Source organism: Dipodomys spectabilis, unplaced genomic scaffold, assembly GCF_019054845.1.
Source record: "Dipodomys spectabilis isolate Male_0828 unplaced genomic scaffold, ASM1905484v1 ptg000394l, whole genome shotgun sequence".
NCBI classification, from domain to species: Eukaryota; Metazoa; Chordata; class Mammalia; order Rodentia; family Heteromyidae; genus Dipodomys; species Dipodomys spectabilis.
Window position 1 is genome coordinate 563,536 of NW_024871071.1, and position 21,611 is coordinate 585,146.

Below are 21,611 nucleotides of genomic sequence, written 5' to 3' on the forward strand. Positions count from 1 at the left end.
GTAAACTGTAAAACAAAGTGTTTCAGGTTAGTGGAAGTTAGTCTCACATTTACCTAGTAATAAATATTGAGTATTACACTTAAGATAGATTAGAGACAAAGAAGCTTCTTGCCAAAAGGTTTCTCCCAGTGTCCAAAACAGCAGGTTTTTAAATGGCCCAAGGTAGGGCATACTTTACAGAAAAGGATCCTTCAAGGTTTCAGTCTTCATTTTAGCTATGTGAACATTTAACAAAACCTGTTTCTTAACATGAGAATGAATACATTTTCAGGCCTGTGTCCCTAATAAGAATCTCTATATGTTAATTCCTAGGACTCTAAACTACCTTGAAATTGCCTTCAAAATCCTGTGCATTCATGTGGGCAGCTCATTCCACTGCTTCATATAGCTCTCTAATGCCACATCAACACAAGAGTCTATTATTGTTCTAATATCTGCAGCACACCTTATGCCAAGAAGCCATTGGGTAAGAGTGCAAATCACACAGCTTTTAAACAATAGTCTAAGAATTCGGGGCAAGTCATTTCTTGTCTATGAGAATGTCTATGAAATGATAATACCCACTTCATAGGGAATAAATAAGTGGGATGTTTGACCCCAAACCCTAATTTATTGACGTTTTCTATACTACATATTTATTAGACAAGTGAGAATGCTAGGCACTAAAAAACTATCTCTGCTCAAATAGCTTACAAGTGCCAAGGCAGGAAACCCATCCTCTACCTTCTACCCTTCTCATATACCATATCAAAGAAAGAAAGAAAGAAAAAGAAAGAGAGAAAGAGAAAGAAAGAAAGAAAAGAAAGAAAGAAAGAAAAGGCAGGGCACATGCAAAATGTAATGGAAATCATGCTAACATTAGCTAAAATGGCATTCCAGTTTGGACCTACAAGAGCAAATAAAAATAAAGTAGTATCACACAGTGATTTCAACCTTCAGAATCAAAGGTATTTGAAATTACCAATTGACCCTTTTGGGGGTCTACATACTTACCAGACCTTAAGAAAGCAGGCAGAGGGGAGACGACTGCATCAGGTGACTTGGCCATTTCAAATTGTTGAGTCTAATCATAAGCATCACAGGTTAAACTACAGCAATTTTAAAATTGTTTAGTGAAGGTTAGAAGCAATCAGCATTAGATTAATTGAAAGCAGCAAGAGCAGTTATTAACATGATGCAATATGCAACAAAAATAATTGAGGATCATTATGTAATTTAATTTTCTTTTATGAGTTGAAAATTTGAGTTCTCTTGTATAGTAAATTATATTTTCTTCTATAAATGAGAAAGGAAATGAAATCTTCACTTATTAAACATCACATAGGAGTAGAACCATTTATTGTATGCTGAAGTAACAATAATACTATATAACAATGCTTAAAACTCTGCATGAGTGCACACCAGAGACAGGTTAGTTCCAGTTTCAAACAAAGGTCTTTCATATATTCTTCTACAAGTCCCTAAGAAGTTAATTCCTTTAATGACACAGGAAGTAAAGGATTTAATCAAGAAAGTTTCTCAGCTATGTTTTAAAGTTAAAAGAAACTGAAATCTGAAAATAAAAGTATTTATACAGGACTGACTGGCTTCAAACTGCTATCACATTTTTACTACAACTACTAGGTAAATTTACAAGAAGAGTCAACACTGATACTATCCACTAATATTTTTCATATTAAGCTGGATTTAAATGATTGTATTCAACAACAGTGAAGACGTTTTTTCTCAATTAAGAAAACATAAGGTTTTCTAGGCTTATTGCTGTGATTCGCATTTTAAGTGAAAATAAAACTGGAGAAGGAAACGCACTCTAAAATTAGAGTAGCCGGTGCCAGTGGCTCATGCCTGTAACCCTAGCTACTCAGGAGGCTGAGATCTGAGGATCGAAGTTCAAAGCCAGCCTGGGCAGGAAAGTCCTTGAGACTCTTATCTCCAATAAAAGCCACCAGAAAACCGGAAGTTCAAGTGGTAGAGCACTAGCCTTGAGCTGAAGAGCTAGCTGAGGGATAGCAGTCAGGCCCAGAGTTCAAGCCCCGCGACCAACAAAAATAAAATAAAATAAGAGATTACTAAAAGAAAATTGTTGGTTACAATGCTTAGTTCCCTATTAAAAAAAAAAAAAAACAACGAATAACTATTCTTTGAACATGACCAATGCAATAATACTTAAAAAGTTCAGATAGTAAGTTAGTAGCTATGTATTCCAAATAACTATAATGACTCCAAAATGGACTACTTTTTTTAAATTTTCCTTACATTTTTTGAGGTGGTAGTTTTACTATAACCTAAGTAAATAAGCAGAGAATTTTCAGGTTTAAAAACAGAATTGGCAACAAAATAAATGTAGTTTATGAAATAAGATGTTTTCTACAAAGCTTATAAGAAATAGTCCAACTTTGTCCAACTTGGTAAACTAGAAAAGCCCAAACATAGTAGTTGAGAGGGTGGAGAATGCCTTAATATCAATGCACAGTTAGTTTTCATAGGCAACGTTTTTTACATCCCCCCAATAAAGAACTAGTCAACACTTTTAGAGACAGACCTGAGTGTAAAACTTGTCATTTTACCACGTTTCCTATTTAGGGGCACACTTTTGTTCACAGTCACAACAAGCCTGCCAGAAATAGAAAAAGTTTCAATCCTGTCTCTCTAGGAGGTACCAGCCACAAGTGCTGACTCTGAAGTCGTGACTCTGCAATTTGAACAAGTCAGTTCAGGACACTTAAAAAGTTGCATCTTAGGTCCTCACAAACTATGAGGTCCTGGGCCCACTTGCTATTTAGTAATGCAAATAAGGTAATAAGAAGTTGTCAGCTCTCCAGGACCGGATAGAAGGCGTATTTAACAGTGGAGAGCTGGGGTTTTGCGGAGAAAGGAACTTTCAGGAAAACTCCCTTTCCCCAGAATGTGCCACAGCCTGATTTCAAGGGGCTTGTCTAGGGGAGACCTGGCCAAGTTAAGTTGCCGCTAATTTTTAAGGGGAAAACCCGAAAAAGTTGAGGAAGACACATGGCAGTAAAGTTGAGGCAGTTTTCTACTCATTTGAATGGGTCGGGGTGGGGGAACACCAGGCGCGGGGCCAGGGAGGAACTCCAGGGTCACAGGTTTATTCCCACGACCCCCGCCGGCTTCCGGCCCTGGGGGCTGGAGGAGGGAAGCACCACCCACTGGACGGCACCCCACCAGCCAAACCTGAGCGCTTGACTCGGGCTCTCCGCTCCAAAACCTTCCAGCTCACATCGGCCATAAGACCCGCGGGGCCAGCCATAGTACTCGAGCGGCCTTCTCAGCCACCGCCCCGGGCCGACTATCAGCACCGCCCGCCCGACCCCGCCCACCACCTCACGACACTGTCGTAAAGCGCCGGAAGTGAGCACCGGCCAGCTTCACCCACAGCCTTCCTTTGATCTGAAGTCGGCTTCTCTCCCCCACATCCCCCCCGCCCCCCGCCGCCGCCGCTGCTGCCGCCGCCGCCGCCCAGGCTGAGTGACTGGGAGGCCGACTGCGACTCCTTGGAGCTTCGAGGAGGAGGACTTCCTCGCTCCGCCGCCTGACGGTGCTTTGCGGCAGTCGTCAAGCGTGACTCTGGCGGTGGGCGGGGGCCGAGGGGCTGCCATGGCGGTGGCGAGCCGGCGCCGGAGCTCCTGGGCTTTATGGGCGCTGCTCTTCGCGGGGCTCGCGCTGTTCGGGGTCGGGCCGACCCCGGCCCGGGCGCTGCACAACGTCACGGCCGAGCTCTTTGGAGCCGAGGCCTGGGGCACCCTGGCGGCCTTCGGGGACCTCAACTCAGACAAGCAGACGGACCTCTTCGTGCTGCGGGAAAGTCAGTGCTCGCCGGGCCCTCCCCTGTCCACTCTCGTGTGCCCCTCCTGGTGTACCCCACACTCCCCGTCCCGACCTCCCGGTGTACCCCCACACTCCGCCCCCAACACCAGCTATCTAGCATTTCCCACCCCCAGCCCTTGGGCCTTCCCTTTCCCTCCAGCATCCTTGACAGCCTGCTCATTCCATTTTCCATCCTCAGGTTCTGACCTGACCAGCCCACCGTTTGACCTGTCTTCACAGAGCCCTCGCAACACCTGGCTTTCATCCCCATTTCTCCTGCCTCCCCAAAATCCTTCCTGATCACCAGGAGTCTTTGTAGGTGGCATTTGCATTCTTTCCAAATGTCACTTTCAGTTCCTTTCTGCTTTATTTCAATCTTCCTTCCCCTTTAATGAACAGGAAAATATACAAGTTGCGTTTCTTCTCATAGGAAATTTCCTTCCTTTGGTTAAGGTGCCAGTTTTCTTTGAAGTTGCATTCTCCCAAGAGCTCAAACAAATCACAATTCACAGAAGCATTTTGCAGGGACTACTCAGAAAAGTAGTACCCCGAACTCCAAACACTTCCCATCACGAGGTGGATCAGTCATTGATGTACACTTGGCCCTTCCTCACGTTGATAACTACAATATTGTTCCAGATCTTTTCATTGTTTGGTAGCTTTTGATTCTTGGATGTTCTTTGCTTGAACGATCATTACTACTTATTTCATGAATCTTGATGCTGACTGAATATTAAGGGGGTCGTTCTGTAGTACCCACAATAGCAAGTGTTGTTTAAAATTCAGTGCCATGAAGAAGTTGAGAGCTAATACAGAGCTTGACAGAGTCCTGATGCGAACTTATGGATCCTAGATGTTCTCCCAATCGTTGAATGGTTCCTCATGTTGCAAGAATGATGCATACCGTCAAAACTATAACTACACCAACAAAACTGGGTACAGGAGAGCCTTGACTTTATAGTCAACTTGCATTTTATTAAGTGATCTTAAAACTGTCCAGCGAAGTCTTAATTGAATTCCAAGAATGCATCCACCTGGGAGGTAGTTCCATGAAAGCCATAGAAGGAGATAATCAAAACTTGAGCTCTTTTTGCTTACATTTTTAAACATGTCCTTGTTACTTGCCAGATACCTACAGAGGGAATTCCTGTGTCCTTAGGTGTGATGCATCTGTATGATAAACTGAGTAAGAATATATGGACCAACATGGTTGGATTTGCGGGCTTAAGACTGGACATACAGTACAGAATAATATAAGAGTTATTTTTTGTGGTGCTGAGGATTGAATTCAGGGCTTGCCACAGGAGATTATAGTTTTAAGGTACATTTTAAGTATTTAGTTTAGTTCATCTGATGTGGCAAAATGCTTCAGTTTGTCTTAATCAATTTTTTCCAAGGTTATCCTTTCTCTCCTGCTTCAAACACTGAATTTTTGCTATACTTGTAGGCTCCATTCTATTGGATTAGCATGACTATCCTTGAGGGAGCAGATAAATTATAATAGAATAAAAGCTTTCTTCTTGAAGACAATTCACAGAAAACACAACCACCAATTAGATATTTTACCAGGAAACAATTTTCTCATTTGCTTTATTTGCTTCTTTTAGGAAATGAGTTAATGATCTTTTTGGCAGACCAGAATGCACCCTATTTTAAACCTAAAGTGCATCTATCCTTACAGTAAGTAAAAATATTTATTTTTTATAAAACATTAGGCATTAGCCTAATAGGGATTTATAATAGCTTTATTGTTTTGAAATCTGACTTTACTAATCTGTGGTGTTGTGACACTGACTTCCTAGTTATGAGATGGGAATAGTAAATATATTGTTAAGAAAGTTAAGTGCCAGTGTTTAAAAATAATTTTTTAATGACTGAATATGAGTGAACTCATTTGTTGTTATTCAAGCACCTTTCATTTCTTTGCAGTCAAATATGCTATCTTGACAGTGTTGAGAAGTGTCTCTCAGACTGAGTGTAAACATGTTAAACATATTTACATGTGAGGGAAAGGAGAATGTGTTTGCAGTAGGGAAAAGTCAATGAGCTCTGTCTTAATTTTTGTTTCTTTTTTGTTATTGTGGGTACTGAGTCTTAAACTCGGGGCTTCTCATTCACTTGGCTGGCTTGCTCATATCCTGCGTTCTGCCATTTGAGCTACCCCTCCAGTAGCTGTTTGCTATTTAACTGGAGGAGATACGTTCAGATTTTTCTATTGCAACTGGCTTTGAACTGCAATTCTCAGGCCTTCAGCCACCTGAATAGCTAGGATTAAAAGTGGAGCCTTTAAATTATATGACGTTTTAAAATGCTGTTCAAGTAGTAGCTCTTGATTTTCTTTTTGAATGTTGGCATTGCATGAGACAGTGACCCCAATAACAATGAGCTGGCATGATTTTGAAACCATAAGAAGCAAGGGCTGAACGTGGTCTAAATTAAAGAAAAGATGAATAAGTGCAAGCGAAATTAGTAGACTGTAGGGGGAATTTGGCCATAATGTGAGTTAAATTTAGGAAAGAGGGTTCAAATATGGGGACAGCATTTCCAAATAGAACAATAAAAATGGCATGATGTGAAGAGAAGAATGGAAAGATTTATCTGACAGAAAAGGTAGCTACACTTTGGAGAGTTATAGGTTCTGTGGAGAGGGAATTAGGAAAGACTAGCACCCTTCCTAAATAGTATAAAGCAATCAAACTCAAACCTGAGGGTTCAATCCTGAGAGGGAAATCACTGCAAGTTCTTGTGCAAAGAACAAAGGCAAAAGTAGTCTTTTAAACTGATTTACTTTTCAACTGTATACATGATTACTATGAATTACTATGAAGATGAGGGACACCTAGGAAACTATTTTTTTATTCATACATGGATTAATTAGGGTTCAAATACATCAGTATTGTGAAACAAAAACACATGTTAAAAAATTGGCATTTCTGGGCATCAGTAGCTCATGCCTATAATCCTCGCTATTCAGGAAACTGAGATCTAAGGTTTGCAGTTCAAAGCCAGCCCTGGCAGGAAAGTCCATGAGACTCTCCAATTAACCACCAGAAAACTGGAAATGGTGCTGTGGCTCAAGTGCTAGAGCATTCATCTTGAGCGGAAGAGCTGAGGTACAACACCCAGGTCCAGAGTTCAAGCCCTAGGACCGACCCCTCCCACCCATCCCCCCTTGTTCAGTGGCCAGCACTTGTTTCCCAGCTGCTCAGGAGATGGAAGCAGGAGGATCCCCATTCAAAGACAATACTAGTTTTGAGATTCTGTTTTAAAAACAAGATAGAATTTGTTGTTGTTAAGAGCATAACTCAAATGATAGAGCTTTGTGTAGCATGTACACAGTCCTGGTTACAATCCCCATTCTGTAAAATAGGAAAATAAATAAAAGACATAAAACTAGAGTTATAGTTCAAGATAGAATGGGTAAGGTTTTAGGTTTACATACCAGCACCACCAAAAGAGTTGAGATCTGCATATGATCTGATTATCTCAATTCTAAACCAACCAAAGATTAAAAGTCCCTAGATTCCTATCTTCAATTAACCAGTGGCTCCAAACATGAGTGAATAGGTCCTCAAAGCCTGAGTTCAAGCCCTGTTACCAACACAAAAATTTAAAAATGGAATGCTAATAAATATTTTAGCATATTATCCTATGTCAACAATTTTGAAGTGAGGAAGAAACAGAACAGGGTAAATTACATAGAAGAAATGACTGATTAAAAATGATTAAAAATGATTGTTTTAGAACACTAGAAGTGTAAATTCTGAATCTACATTAAAAACAAAATTAAATATTTTATGAATTATATATTTTAATAAAGTCAGAATGATACTCATTTTAGCACTTATTTATGACCTCTTGACATGTTGATAAAAGTACTTGACAACTGCTTAAACATAAATAAGTTTTGTTTCAGTTTATTCCAGATTTGTCATGTTTTCTAAAATTAGTCTGCGTTTATTCTGAGCTTTTTTATAGACTAGAGAAATATACATACCTGAATGGTGATAAGATTTATGGAAAGAAAGAATTGTCAATTATATGAGAATTAAATTTTGCATTGAAAATATTTTCTATCATAGAAATATGGAGATGTACTTTCTTCTTAATGATTCGTCTAATATTTGTAAATACTTGTTTTTGTAGGAATTATAGTACATTGATAACAAGTGTGGTTCCTGGGGATTATGATGGAGATTCACAAATGGATGTCCTTCTAACATATTTTCCCCAAAATCATGCCAACAATGAATTAGGAGCTATTATCTTCTGGGGACAAAATCAAACATTAGGTGAAGTGTTTAAGATTTTTTTTAAAATATTTATCATTAGCTGTGAAAGGACAAAACGTGGATAATGTTTAACAGATATTCTTAGAAAAGTATGACAAAATATTGTCTGAAATTAGTTCAGAATTCTATTTTATGTTTCTGTAATTGTAAATCTTTCTAAAAAGTCATTTTCTGATTTTCCTTCTTCAGCGTAGATGTAGTCTAAGGGCAGTTCAAGATAACAATATCTACTCTTTGTTAACATTGAAACAGGGAGGAATTATTAGTGTTTTCCTGGCTTTTCAGATTGGAGGGATGATTAAAAAAAGGAACCCTACGTTCAAGAACAATCCCTCTGTGCTGTCAAGAAATCTACTGTGTCCTTTAGTTCCCTAAAGTGGCTACTTGCACAATAACTGCCAGTGTGAGGCTGCCCCTACAAGAATTCTTATCAGTAAAATAGATGAACACTTGACCACTTAATACTTGCAAATTTATTGAGCAGACATGGAGCTAGCTACTACTAACAGATCAGCTTTCCATGTCTTCAGAACTCTGTGTACCTGATTGGCAAGGCTTGATTTCATTAAGCATTTCAGATACAGGAATATCTTTTTGGTTTCTAGTCTTCCCTGTATAGGAAAACTAAAAAATATATGGAGATTGAATGATTTATCTGTCTTCCATATTTAACCATGTACTTTCAAGTGTTATCATAAAGACCAATTAATATTACCTAGACAACTTTATTTATGGAGTCAGACATAGAAGGAAGACAAATGCAGTTAGCTGTGTTTTCTGTTAAATTTGGGAATATAGGAAGTAATCTCAACATTTTATATCCAGTATGCCAGAAAGTGTTTAAAAGAGTACTGTGTGAAAAATGCTGCTTGAATGTAAATAGGAATATGTAGAGTCTAGTAGTTTTGCAAAACTTCTTTGTCTATACCAAAACCTTATTAGTTGTTAACTACTGTAATAATAAAATTATATAAAGAAGATTCAGATGAAGAAATTATTGGGAACCTCAAAAAGATCTTTACATGCTTATCTTCTCTGTAGAATGAGATCTACCAATATTAATATTAGAATTGTGTCTCAGTATAACAGTTAAAATAAATCAGAGATGAATCTTATAAAGAATAAAAGAATTATTTCCCCTAATGGCAGATAACAAAATTAATGTAAAACCCTGCTAATTTATATTTATTTCTTCTCTATTTACAGATTCTAACAATATGACTATACTCAATAGGACTTTCCAAGATCAACCACTAATTATGGAGTAAGTGTGTACTTGATTTTCTTGGAATGATTTTAAACTTGCAAACCTAAAATCTTCTTACATAGGAAGCTCCTCTATTAAATATTGGCAATGACTTTACTCCATAAAGCTGATAATGACTTATGCTCCATAGTGGATGAAAGAAAAAAAACTTTATTTAAAAAAAAGGAAATATTTGTGTTTTTGTTTGATTAAATTCAAATGTGGCCATTATGAATCTGTGGTGATATCATTGCACAAAGTCATATCATTCACAAAGAAATTTTTCAACAAATCTCTTAGTATTTAATGGACAGGGATGAAGAATAAAGGGTTTCCTCTACAAGTAGAGAAAGATTTCTTTATTAAAGGGAAATATTTGTCTTCTTTTCATAACCCTTTGTGTTATAATTTATTTCCTCATAATCCAAATGCAAACTTCTGATGAGGTATTTTGGTAATGCCATAAAGATCATTCTTGGAACTAAAACAAAGAAAATAAGTTACATTCTTCTTTCCAATAATGCCTTTCTTACAGATACTAAAATTAGTCATGTATCAATAGGTCACTAGCCACCAAAATCTGAATTTATATTCAGGGATTAGTCTTAACCTGCTTAGCTTAGTTTCTTTCATAGTTCAACCAGTGAGGGCTTCTTTTCCTCAGTTATTTTGCTTTGTAGATATTTCTGCCATTTCTTTACCTTCATGGTTTGCTTCATTATGCAGAGGTTACATCCTCATAATCTTGTAATCAAAATTTATTCCTTGTCATCTCTATAGTGGGTTCTGTTTAGTGCTAGTCTAGCAGTAGGCTTTGCTTAATGCTGTTGCTCATAAAGTCAGGCTATCAGAGACTGCTGCCTTTGTAGAAGATAACAATCCCAGATTCTGTGTTCTTACCATTGATGCAACAGGCTTAGTGAGGGCTGGTGAGTCCAGGGACAGAAATAAAATACTTTGGCCTGGAAGTGACAGATGGCATTTCTGCTGCCATTTCATTGACTACAAATAGATTCTGGTGAACCTTGTGAACTTTGCCACCCTTCCTCAATTTATAAACGATGCTTTAATAGAAGGTCTACTAAATATTTTAAATGTTATCTTTTCAGCTTTAATGGTGACCTAATTCCTGATGTGTTTGGTATCACTAATGAATCCAGCCAGCCACAGATACTATTAGGAGGGTGAGTAAACATAATGCTCATGTAATTAGTTGTATGCATTGTTGGAGCTGAAGTGACAATGTGTCTCAGTGATTGGTTTATCTAGTGGAGAAAAACCAGCTTCTGGAAATTCTTGGTTTTACAATTTTCAAATAATATTTAGTCAACATGTAAGGTGTCTCAAAAAATTTGGATTTCATATGTAACCAATTTCTGTTTAGCTCTAGTTTAGTATTTTCCTTCCTCCTGGAAATCAGAGATCAATATTTATTAAGTATTGGTTCAATAGATGTTTTTGGAAATGGTAGTGTTTAAATAAGATAAATAGCTGCAAGAGGAACCAGATGAATGGTCAGAAGGAACACCATGTCACTCTACTCCAGCTACAGCAATATGGGACTGATGATGAAAATCTGCCCATTCTGCTATTCAAATTTAAACATGTGACGTGATATTGACTGGATAGTTAGATGATAGACAGACAGATAGATAGATGTCCTTGTGGGGATAAGCATTAATATGATACTAAAATAATAAAATACATTTAGACAATATGTTGTTCAGTTTTCAATACCACTGAGGAAGAACCTGAAATAATGAAAAAAAGGAAAAGTTTATTTAGCCCTAAAGTTCCAGAGTTTTTTCTGTGATGGGTTGGCTCCATTATCAATATGTAGAAGAGCAAAGCTGTTTACTCCACGGTGTGCAAGAGGTAGCTTTGACCACATAGTCTTTGGAGGGTTAACTTAATTGACTTAAGATTCCCTAATGATTTATCATACGGTTTTGTTTTAAATTATCATTGATACTTCAATGGAATTTTGTTTACATCTAACTGAATTTCTCTATATTATTTGCCTTGCTTTTATGTAAATCTTAATTTTTGATATATATTTGTAGTGATCACTTAGATATCACCTTCTTCTTAGGAAGCATAATTTTGTAATTTCTGCTATCAAAGAAATTTGATAATAACATTTCACTATATACTTTAAATTTATCATATTTCTATAAGTAGATATTAAATTTATATTTCTTTTTTTGAAAGGAAACCATTTTATGTCATTTTTTTCATTATAGTTTACATATTGCAAAAAGCCATTTTAAAATTAGTATAACAAAATGGCCCAATCCTGTAATCCTAACTACCTAAGAGGCTGAGGAAAGTTCAAAGGCAACCTTGGCGACTTAAGGAGATGGAATTTCAAAAGAAAAAAAAAAACACCAAAACTATTATAGTTCTAAGAACCATATATGCAGCAGTCTTTGACTAAGGTTAGCATATATTGCAGTGCAACTCAATATGGTAAGGCAGGGTGATTGCTTTAGCCTAGCAGTTTGAATACAGGCTGGACAACATATCAACAGCCAGTCTCAAAAAAAAAAAAAAAAAAAAAAGAATTCCAAGATGAAATAAAATGCATCAGAATCAGGATCTTATATAATTTCTAAAAGCACAGACCTCTGGCATTATATTTCTATTGCATTTTTAACATTTTGATGGTACTGATGTTTTGGAGTCAGGCCATTACACTTGCTAGGTAGATACTCTATCACCAAAGTCATGCCCCAGCGCTGGGTGCTTTCATTATTTTTTTATAACATTATTTGTGCCACCTACTGCACAGTGGTTTTATTAGTTTAGTTGGGCTCTTTGACCAGGTTTTCCTTTAAACCATTGATCCTCCTGATCTCTGCCTCTCAACTAACTAGAATTATTTTAAGAGTGAGCCATTGTACCTCTACCCTATTGCATTTTTAAAAAAAATTGGTGTACTATTGGAAATACTTGATTTTTAAGGTTGTGGAGGTGTATACTTAGTTCTAGTTTCTGAATGAGTACTAAGAGGAGCTGTGAGTTCAACTATGAGGCACAAATTTTTTTCACACTGCCTTTTTCTATTGTTTATGCTTTCCCTAAAAGCCAGTGTTAGTAGGCATATTTCTTCATTGTACCAGTGTACACTGTATACTCATGTACTAGTACTGTTGCATATCCTGTACAGTAGGAATATGGGTACAAATAAAGGATATGACGGAAATAATGTCTACATTTTTTCTTATGAACATAGGACATTATTGCCAAGAGGTCCTTAAGAGTTATCTGGTGTCATACATTTACATTCTAAACTAATAGAACTTTTAGTTCTTCTTTCTCTCATGTGTATTTCTTAGAAGATAAAGCTAGCTGCAGAAGCAGGCATTTTGGTCTAGACTGAGATACTCTAAACTCAGATGTGTAAGAGTAAGGTTGTAAATGACAGTTTTTGTTTTAATGACTTTGCCTCTTTCATCCCTAACTATTGTCAAAAAATTCATTATTGTTGAGAGAGAGGCTTGGGAGAACAAAGAAACACCAATTCCAAAAAGTTTTTCTTTCAGCTACTCTTAGTACTCAATCCCTAGGACACATCATTAACTAGAAAGGCACCTTTGGTGCCAAAGTACTTTTAGACAATGGCACTGATTGTTTCAGATATGATTGGATGGTTCTATATGACTATCAAACCAATATAGATAAAATTGTACGTAATTTCTTTCCTATTTGATAGCCATTTTTAATAAAAACAGTATCATGTCTTATCAGATCATATCAGAAATACCATTTAAAGTAAGCATCTTATTCTACCTTAGGAAAGCTTATATTTACTACTTTCTGTATCCTACTAATAAATAAACTTACATGATAGTTTCAGAGCCAAATAATTTTTTACAGTATATATTTTCTTTCATTGAATTTTAGGAAAATTTTGTGTTTAATAAAATTTTGAAAAATGGTGTTAAATCTGATTTTTATATTTACTCTGTAAGCTAAATCTCAGAGTTCAATATACAGAGGCATTTTTGAAGACCTTCTATGTCTTTTATCATATTTTAGCTATATTGCCTTGCTGAAAGTTAACAAATGATCAATGACCTTAGTGTTTTATTATTCTTTGTTTTTGTTGTTTCTTTTTTTTTTGTCAGTCGTGGGGCTTGAACTCTGGGCATGGGCACTGTTCCTGAGTTCTTCACCCCAAGGTTAGCACTCTACCACTTCAGCTATAGTGCTATTTCCAATTTTCTGGAGGTTTATTGGAGATAACAGTCTCACAAACATTCCTACCCTTTGAACTGTGATCCTCAGATCTCAGCCTCCTGAGTAGCTTAGATTACAAGCATGAGCCACCAGTGCCCAGCTTTAGTATCCTGTTTTTATAACCTATTTTATTAAAATGGATAAATTAATTTGTCAGAGCTTCATTGTTTCATTCTTTACTGCTTTCAGTAATCTGTCCTACAAAATATATTCTGTAATTTCTAAACAGTTTATAATATTCACAGCAGTTATTTGAATGGGAGAAATGAGGTATCTTTTTGCAAAATAAAAAGTTTCATTTGGAAATTGGTTTGATATTAAAGTCTTGCTTTTCTAATTGAGTTATATGGTAGGTTCCCCACCTAAAATGACTGAGCTATATCTGCAGCTCAGAATTTGTTTTTCTTTTAAACTTTTTACTATGAACATTTCAAACATTCAGTAAGAGCAGAGAAAATGAAGCAGTGGATTTACATGTCATATATCTGTCACCAGGCTTAACAGTTAACAATTAATAGCCAGTTAATGTTTTATTTACATCTTTTTCTTCTTTTTATCTATGCTTATATGCCCTCCCCCCACATTACTGAAACTGTATTGAAAACAGGTATGATAAAGGAACATTATTAATTATATAATATTGGAAAATATGCAATAAAATGTTTTCCTCTACTGTTTCTTAGTATATGAGGTTAAGTGAGGTGCCTCTAAAGTAAGTGAAGAATATTGATATATTTCCAAATGACCTGATAAGTCTTGATAATGCCTTCAGTGTGCTTTTTAAAAATGGAAAAAATAAATAGTACCATTTTACAAGTCAAAGCTTTCTAGTTATTTGCACTCAATAGCCTAAAGGAAAATCTAATAGATAGAGCACTAGCAGTTGTTTTTGGTAGTAGCTAAAATATTTTGGAAGTATGACTATCAGAAGGTTGAAAGAATTGAGTGATTACATTAATAAGAGCTCTTTCATACCAATCTGCCTATTTATATGAAGAGCTTTTTTAGCATTTATAACTATTCAAATGAAAAGTAGATGTTGACATTATGCCAAATTGACATTTTTATAGGTAAATAAAGCTAAAAATATTTCAAAGCTCCATTCCTTTCTTTTAAATGATTCCTAATAATTTTTTCCTCTGATTTAATGTAATCAAATTATATAATATATGATATTATCAGTGATATAACAGTATTTAAAATTCAATCTTAGAAACTTTATTAAATACTGAGATCCTCAAACAAAATGAAGTTAAATAAAAATTTCAAGTTCTGGACATCATACACATATCACTCTTTGTACAGTTATGCTAGAGTCATCACTAAAAAGACTTTAGAGTTAAAAAAAAAAAGATTACATCGTGACATAGTTCTCCAAGAAAAGAATTAATGAAAGTACAAGTTTAAGTACTAGAAAGAAGATGTATTTTCCCAGTATTAAAGAAGACTTTTTTTCATTCATTTTAGAAGTTTGTTTGGATTTTTCATGAATGGCAATTGGTACATAATGGTCCACAAAATTATGCCATGGAATGCATTTTTATAAATAATCCCCTTATTTTAAAAGTTCAGGAAATTTAATTGAGTCAAAGTTTACATATTTTGTAGCAATCTAAAATGATGAATACTTTTAGGTTTTCTTGGAAATTGACTTAAATGTATTAGGAGATGAATCATTTTTTTTTAAAGTTTAGCGTTTAATCTGAGCAAAATTGTTGAAGATTGCTAAACTAGGAGCAGATGCTTCTTCATTCCAAACCAATCTCCTTGTATCTGCTTTTACCAAATGTCTTAATAGTGATAATTCCCAAGTCTTCGAGCTTTTTTTCTCAAAGCTAGCATTCTACAACTTGAGCCACACATACATTTCTTGGCCTTTTGGTGGTTAATTGGAGATAAGTGTCTCAGGGATGTTCCTGCCCAGGGCCTAGCCTGGTTTCAAACCATGGATCTCAGCCTGCTGAGTAGCTAGGATTACTGGTGGGAGCCACAGATACCCAGATAGAAATCCACTTTTATGTGAAATCCGATTACTTTTTTCATCAAGATTCTTAAAGGAATATATGGGCCAATAAAAGAAATACTTTTTCTAATTTGGGCCATTGCTATCAATTTATTACTTTTTTCTGTATTACTGCCTTACAAACAGTAATTTTTTTCTTTGATTAAATTGATACTAGGACCAAAAACTTTTACAACTTTGTCCAGTTTTTTTAAACATTCTAGCTATATAACTTATTTCAGTGTATGCTTGTTAAAATGTTTATAGACTACTCAGGTCTTAACATACCTGTATGACAAACGACATTGAGCCCAATTCCACTTTGGTTTGTGCCATTACTGGGTCTTGAATTCAGTCTAGAACCCATCTAGAACTCTTGTTCTCTCAACTTTTTCACCCACAGCTAACACTATGTTACTTTATCTACATCCTCAGTTCTGAATTTTGCTGATTAATTGGCTATAAGAGCCTCTCAGATTTGGCTGTCTTTGAACCTCTCAAACATTAGCCTTTCAAACATCTAGTCTTTAAAAATAAGTTCGGATGAAACTTGTGAAAAAAAATCAAGCTCTTATTATGTGTTAGCAATGAAAAATATTTTAATACTTAGAAATTATAGGACCAATGAATAATCTAAAATGAAGTACATCAGCCACTATTGAGTTGTACTTAATTAGAATTACTTTAAAGATTTAATACTTATGTAACATTGAAAGAACAATAATTAAGCAAGTTCTTTGGTATGAAATACAATATGCTAATATAATTTCTTGGTTTATTTTAATATTTTTTACTTACTCCTACCTTATAGAGTTTTGTTTAAAATGAATTGTGTGTATACTGGTTGGTTTTGATTTGGTTTCATCTAGATTAAAGTGTATTTAAGCCAGATATATTCTAAACTAAGTGTTAAGATTTTTGGGAAATGATTTCTTTTTGGACTACACTGGTACTCTTGTATAAAGGAAATTTTCTCTCTATGAGTATGTATTGTTTTCCCTTGATTCCTTCCAAGAAAAATTAGCCCATTTTAGTTCTTGCTTTCTGAAGACATCAAAATCGAATCCACAGATAAAACCTTGTTTATTATCTACTAAATTAACTGTGTTGACAAATAACTTGAACTTCAGTAGCCTCTAATTTCACCTTGTAATGGCCTATATATCTTTCAGTCTTGGAAGGAAACATAGTATTATGAAAAAAAAAATTGGGAATTCTAACAAGCAGAGAATAGGAAATCTCAGTTATTTGCTATCTGCTTCATAGGTCCTGGTTAGGCTAAAGTTCATACAAATATCCAAGTCTGTGTTTCTGGAGAAGCTTTGCTGCATCAAAGAGGATGTTCTTCAGGCAACTTTTATGGAAGCTAAAATGCTGTTAGTTGAGAAAAGTGTAGTAAGAAAAGAGGATAGAAAACCTTGGGCAATTAGATGAGAATTACCTTTAACACTGGGGTGTTCTTATCTGATTACAGTTCTTAACCATTATAGTGGAATGATTTTCACTTATTCAATTCTCTTTAACTGGTAGTAGTGTCCCTGTATTATGTTCTGTTTACCATAATGTTATATTATTGTTGTATTTAATGTTAACATTAGAGCAAACTGAATAATAGATACATAGATAATTTAGAGGAAACTGAATGGTAGAGACATAGTTGACAAAATATTTTTAATGTGATAAAGGCCACAATGTAAAACTCTCCATTGTGCTTATTAATAAGACCTCAATTAAAATAGAGATACTGTGTATAGTTTTATTTAGTATTTAAAATATAGTTTATATGTTAACTCTAACTAGTCCAAATATCTTTTCATCTCTCCAATGGGAAACCCTGTATATTAATTAAACAGCCAATCTTCTTCCCATCAGACCATGACAAGAACTTTGTAAACAAGTGTTATATAATATTGTCTACAGAATGGTGACAAGATAAAAATCTGTGATTTTTCAGAACAGATGCAGTTTATTTCTCCAGTATTTCCGATCTGCAATAGGTTGAATTTAAGGATGTGGAAGCCACAGATTCCAAGGGTCATTTCCAAAATATCAACTGACATCCATAAAATGACTAGCCATTAATACTTTATATTACTAAGGATAGAGAAAATATTAACTCAAAATAGATGAGAAATCTAAAACTGTAAGTCTCTCAGAAGTAACCACAGGAGAAAATCTTAATAATCACAGTTGGCAATGAATATCACATACTCTCTCTCTCTCTCTCTCTCTCTCTCTCTCTCTCTCTCTCTCACACACACACACACACACACACACACACACACACACCAAGAAATAAAGGAAAAATAGATAAACTTTCAATTAGATAAAATTTCAATCAAAATTGTAAAACTTTGGAAATGAAAGGACACAATAAAATGAAATTAGTTAAAAAATTGGTTCCTTAACTATCAATAGGTAGACATATTTTCTATCTATTTATATAGTGGTAGACATTTGTGACATTTTTGATATTTAGTGAAGTATGGGTTTAAATCCATTCTTTATCCAAAATGTTGGAATTTATATTTAATAAAGAGGATCACTTACTGAAATATAAGAATAAGGTACATGAAATTATGTCATCCTACATTCTCTACTTAATCATTTTATAGCCATGTTTCCTTTGTTAATTTAAAGTCACGTTTTTATTTAAAAAAAGAATTACTGTCATTCTCTACAGGCTAACACATGTATATTATCAATTTCTTTGTTATTCTTTAAAAACATGAAAGACAGGTTTGGGAAGGTGGTTCAATGGTAGTGTACTTGCCTTGCATGCATGAGGCCTTAGGTTTGATTCCTCAGTACCACATAAGCAGAAAAAAGCTGGAAGTGGTACTGTGGCTCAAGTGGTAGAGCACTGGACTTGAGCTGAAGTTACTCAGGGACAGCACCCAGGCCTAGAGTTCAGGCCCCATGACTGACACATACACACAAAAAAAAAATCAAAGACAAATAAAAATGTAGCATTCTAGAAGAGAGCTGGTAAATCTTCATGACCTTGCATTAAATAATTAATCATTGAGTACAATATCAAAATAATAAGTAACACAGCAAAAAATGAATTGCACTTTAAAAATAGTTTTTTAACATTTACCATCAAAAACCAAATGACAACCCAAAGACTGGAAGAAAATACTTAAAGAACTCTTTTAACTCCAGAATGAAGCTAGCTGGATGCTGGTGGCTCACACCTATAATCCTAATTACTCAGGAGGTTCAGACTGAAGATCACCGTTTAAAGCCACCTTGTCAAGAAAGTCCATGGGACTCTTAATATCCAATTACAAGTCAGAAGTGGGGCAGTTGCTCAATTGGTAGAGTGCTGGCTTTCAACAAAAAAGCTCAGGGACAACACTCAAGCCTTGAGTTGAAGCCCCAACACTGGAAAAAAAGAAAAAGAATAAAACAATAAATCTAAAAGTGGGCAAAGGACTCGAGAAGACATTTCTTTTTTTTTTTAATTTAATTTAATTATTTTTTGTGACCATACTGTACAGAGGGGTTACAATTACATGGGCAGGATAATGCGTATATTTCTTATCAAGCATTGCAGCCTCCTCCTTTGTTTACCCTTCACATCCCTTCCCAGCCTCCCCCCAACCCCCCCCCCCCCCCCCCGCCCAATCCTCCCCCCCACCAATGTTGTAAAGCTCGTTTTTGACATGACCACTTGTACTTCTCATTTTTGCAACAGGTCCACCTGTATCCTTAAACGACTTGTTTTTCCCCATCTCCTCCACAAGTTATACTGACATCAAATATAGTGAAAGCAGGGGTTATACTGTGGGGGAGGGACATACAAAGCAACAAAGAGATAATCTTATAAATGCGTTAGAAACAAATGCTTGAAATAAAAAAGCATTAAAATACATATCTAAGGGTTCATTTTCCTAACATCACATTATCTGACCTTTTCTGCTTGACTCATACATATACTAGATATTGCATATAAGGGAAACCATGGGACCTATGTTTCTTTGGGCCTGGCTTACTTCACTTAATATAATTTTTTTCCAAGTTTTTCCATTTCCTAACAAATGGGGCAATGTCATTCTTTCTGATGGAGGCATAGAATTCCATTGTGTATATATACCACATTTTCTTGATCCATTCATCTACTGAGGGGCATCTGGGTTGGCTCCGTATCTTAGCTTTGGTAAATAATGCTGCAATAAACATAGTTGTGCTGGTAGCTTTAGTGTGACCTTGTTTGTAAACATTTGGGTAAATGCCCAAAAGTGGGATTGCTGGGTCATAGGGGAGCTCTACGTGAAGTCTTTTTAGGAACCTCCATACTGTTTTCCAAAGTGTTTGAACAAGTTTACACTCCCACCAACAATGAAGTAAGGTTCCCTTCTGTCCACATCCCCTCCAGCATCTGTTGTTGTTAGAGTTCTTGATTATAGCCATTCTAACTGGGGTGAGGTGGAATCTCAATGTTGTTTTGATTTGCATTTCTTTTATGGCTAGGGAGGTTGAGCATTTCTTCATGTGTCCATTGGCCATCCTTCTTTCTTCTTCAGAGAAGTTTCTTTTCAAGTCTTTCGCCCACTTATTTATTGGGCAGTTGTTTCTTTGAGGATTTGTTGTTGGGGGATTTAATTTTTTGAGTTCCAAGTATATCTTAGATATGAGACCCTTGTCCGTTGTATGGCTAGTGAAGATTTGAGAAGACATTTCTCCATTGAAGATATATGAGTAAGAAACATATGATAATATACTCATTTTCACTAGTCTTCAGGAAAATGCAAATCAAACCCTTTGTTAATACTATATTAACACAAATGTACAATAATGAATATTGATAAAGATAAGAAAATACTGGAACCTGCATGCCTTGCTAGAAACAATATAAGATAATGGAAATACTTTGGAAAATGGCTTACTATTTCACCCAAAAGATAAACATATAGTTTCCTTATGAACCCACAATTTCACTCATAGATCTATACAAATAAAAATTGAAAATAACTGGTACAAGTTACTCCCACCTGTAATCCTTCCTAGCTATTCAGGAAGCTGAGATCTAAGAATCAAGGTTTGAAACCAGCCCAGGCAGGAAAGTCCATGAGACTCTTATCTCACCAAAAAGTCAGAAGTAGAGCTGTGGCTCAAGTGATAGAGCATTAGCCTTGAGTAAAACATTCAGAAACAATGCCAAAGTCCTGTGTTCAAGCCCCATGACTGGCACAGAAAAGAAAAGAAGAGAAGAGAAACAACAACAACAACAAAAACGTGTGTCCACATGAAAACTTATCCATGAGTATTCACAGAAAAAAAAAGTGGAAACAAGGCAAAGTCTGTCAACAGGCAAACAATATACTGACATATAATACCATACATTATTCCAGGATATAAAGAATGAAGCATTGATACATGCTGACATGGGTAACTTGAAAACAATTCTAAATGAGAGGTGTCAGACAAAAAAATGCCACATGTTGTATGATTCCATTTAGATTGAAGCGTCCTCATTAGGAAACTGTAGAAATAGCAGCTTACTAATGGCTAAAAGCTACAAGGAAGAGAATGAGTTCTGATTAATGACTATGGGTTCCCTTTTTGAGGTGATGAGCATGTTTTGGACTTTGATAGTGATGATGGATATACACTGTGAATGTATAAAAACCCACTGAATTCCATAAAATAAAATGGAATTTTATGGTTTATGAAATGTATCTTTAAAATTAGGACAAATATTTAAATATTTTATATGCAGATGTTTTTGTATTTTGTAACAAAACTTGTTTTATATTTACCCAAACAATTTTTTGGTATTTTAGAAATTTATCATGGCATCCTGCATTGACCACTAAAAGTAAAATGCGAATTCCACATTCTCATGCATTTATTGATCTGAATGAAGATTTTACAGCAGGTGAGTTGCACATATGTGAAATATTTGGTTGATCTGCCTAAGAATTATGGAATTTTATTGACTTTAAAGTTATGTCATGCATGGGGCTAGGAGGTTAGCTCAGTGGTAGAGTGCTTGCCT

General features: G+C 35.6%; 2 protein-coding genes across 5 annotated transcripts in view; one reads left to right on the top strand and one right to left on the bottom strand.

Moving 5' to 3' along the window:
• Phkb (phosphorylase kinase regulatory subunit beta) overlaps positions 1 to 3,296 on the bottom strand; it is a 197,549-nt gene extending 194,253 nt beyond the window's left edge. For 2 of the 4 annotated variants that reach the window (XM_042667366.1, XM_042667367.1), the window contains exon 1: positions 3,193 to 3,296. In XM_042667366.1, the coding sequence (XP_042523300.1) occupies positions 3,193 to 3,268 (76 nt within the window). In that variant the 5' untranslated portion in view covers positions 3,269 to 3,296. Of the gene's footprint in view, positions 1 to 993; positions 1,089 to 3,192 lie in introns of all 4 variants that reach the window. The other 2 variants (XM_042667369.1, XM_042667368.1) reach the window with 2 other exon arrangements.
• A 209-nt stretch (positions 3,297 to 3,505) lies between these two features.
• Positions 3,506 to 21,611, top strand: part of Itfg1 (integrin alpha FG-GAP repeat containing 1) — a 205,113-nt gene continuing 187,007 nt past the window's right edge. Inside the window, exons 1-6 of the mRNA XM_042667371.1 lie at positions 3,506 to 3,823; positions 5,433 to 5,505; positions 7,972 to 8,117; positions 9,324 to 9,381; positions 10,473 to 10,547; positions 21,397 to 21,491. Coding sequence (XP_042523305.1) covers positions 3,616 to 3,823; positions 5,433 to 5,505; positions 7,972 to 8,117; positions 9,324 to 9,381; positions 10,473 to 10,547; positions 21,397 to 21,491 — 655 coding nt within the window. The 5' untranslated portion in view covers positions 3,506 to 3,615. The remainder of the gene's footprint in view (positions 3,824 to 5,432; positions 5,506 to 7,971; positions 8,118 to 9,323; positions 9,382 to 10,472; positions 10,548 to 21,396; positions 21,492 to 21,611) is intronic.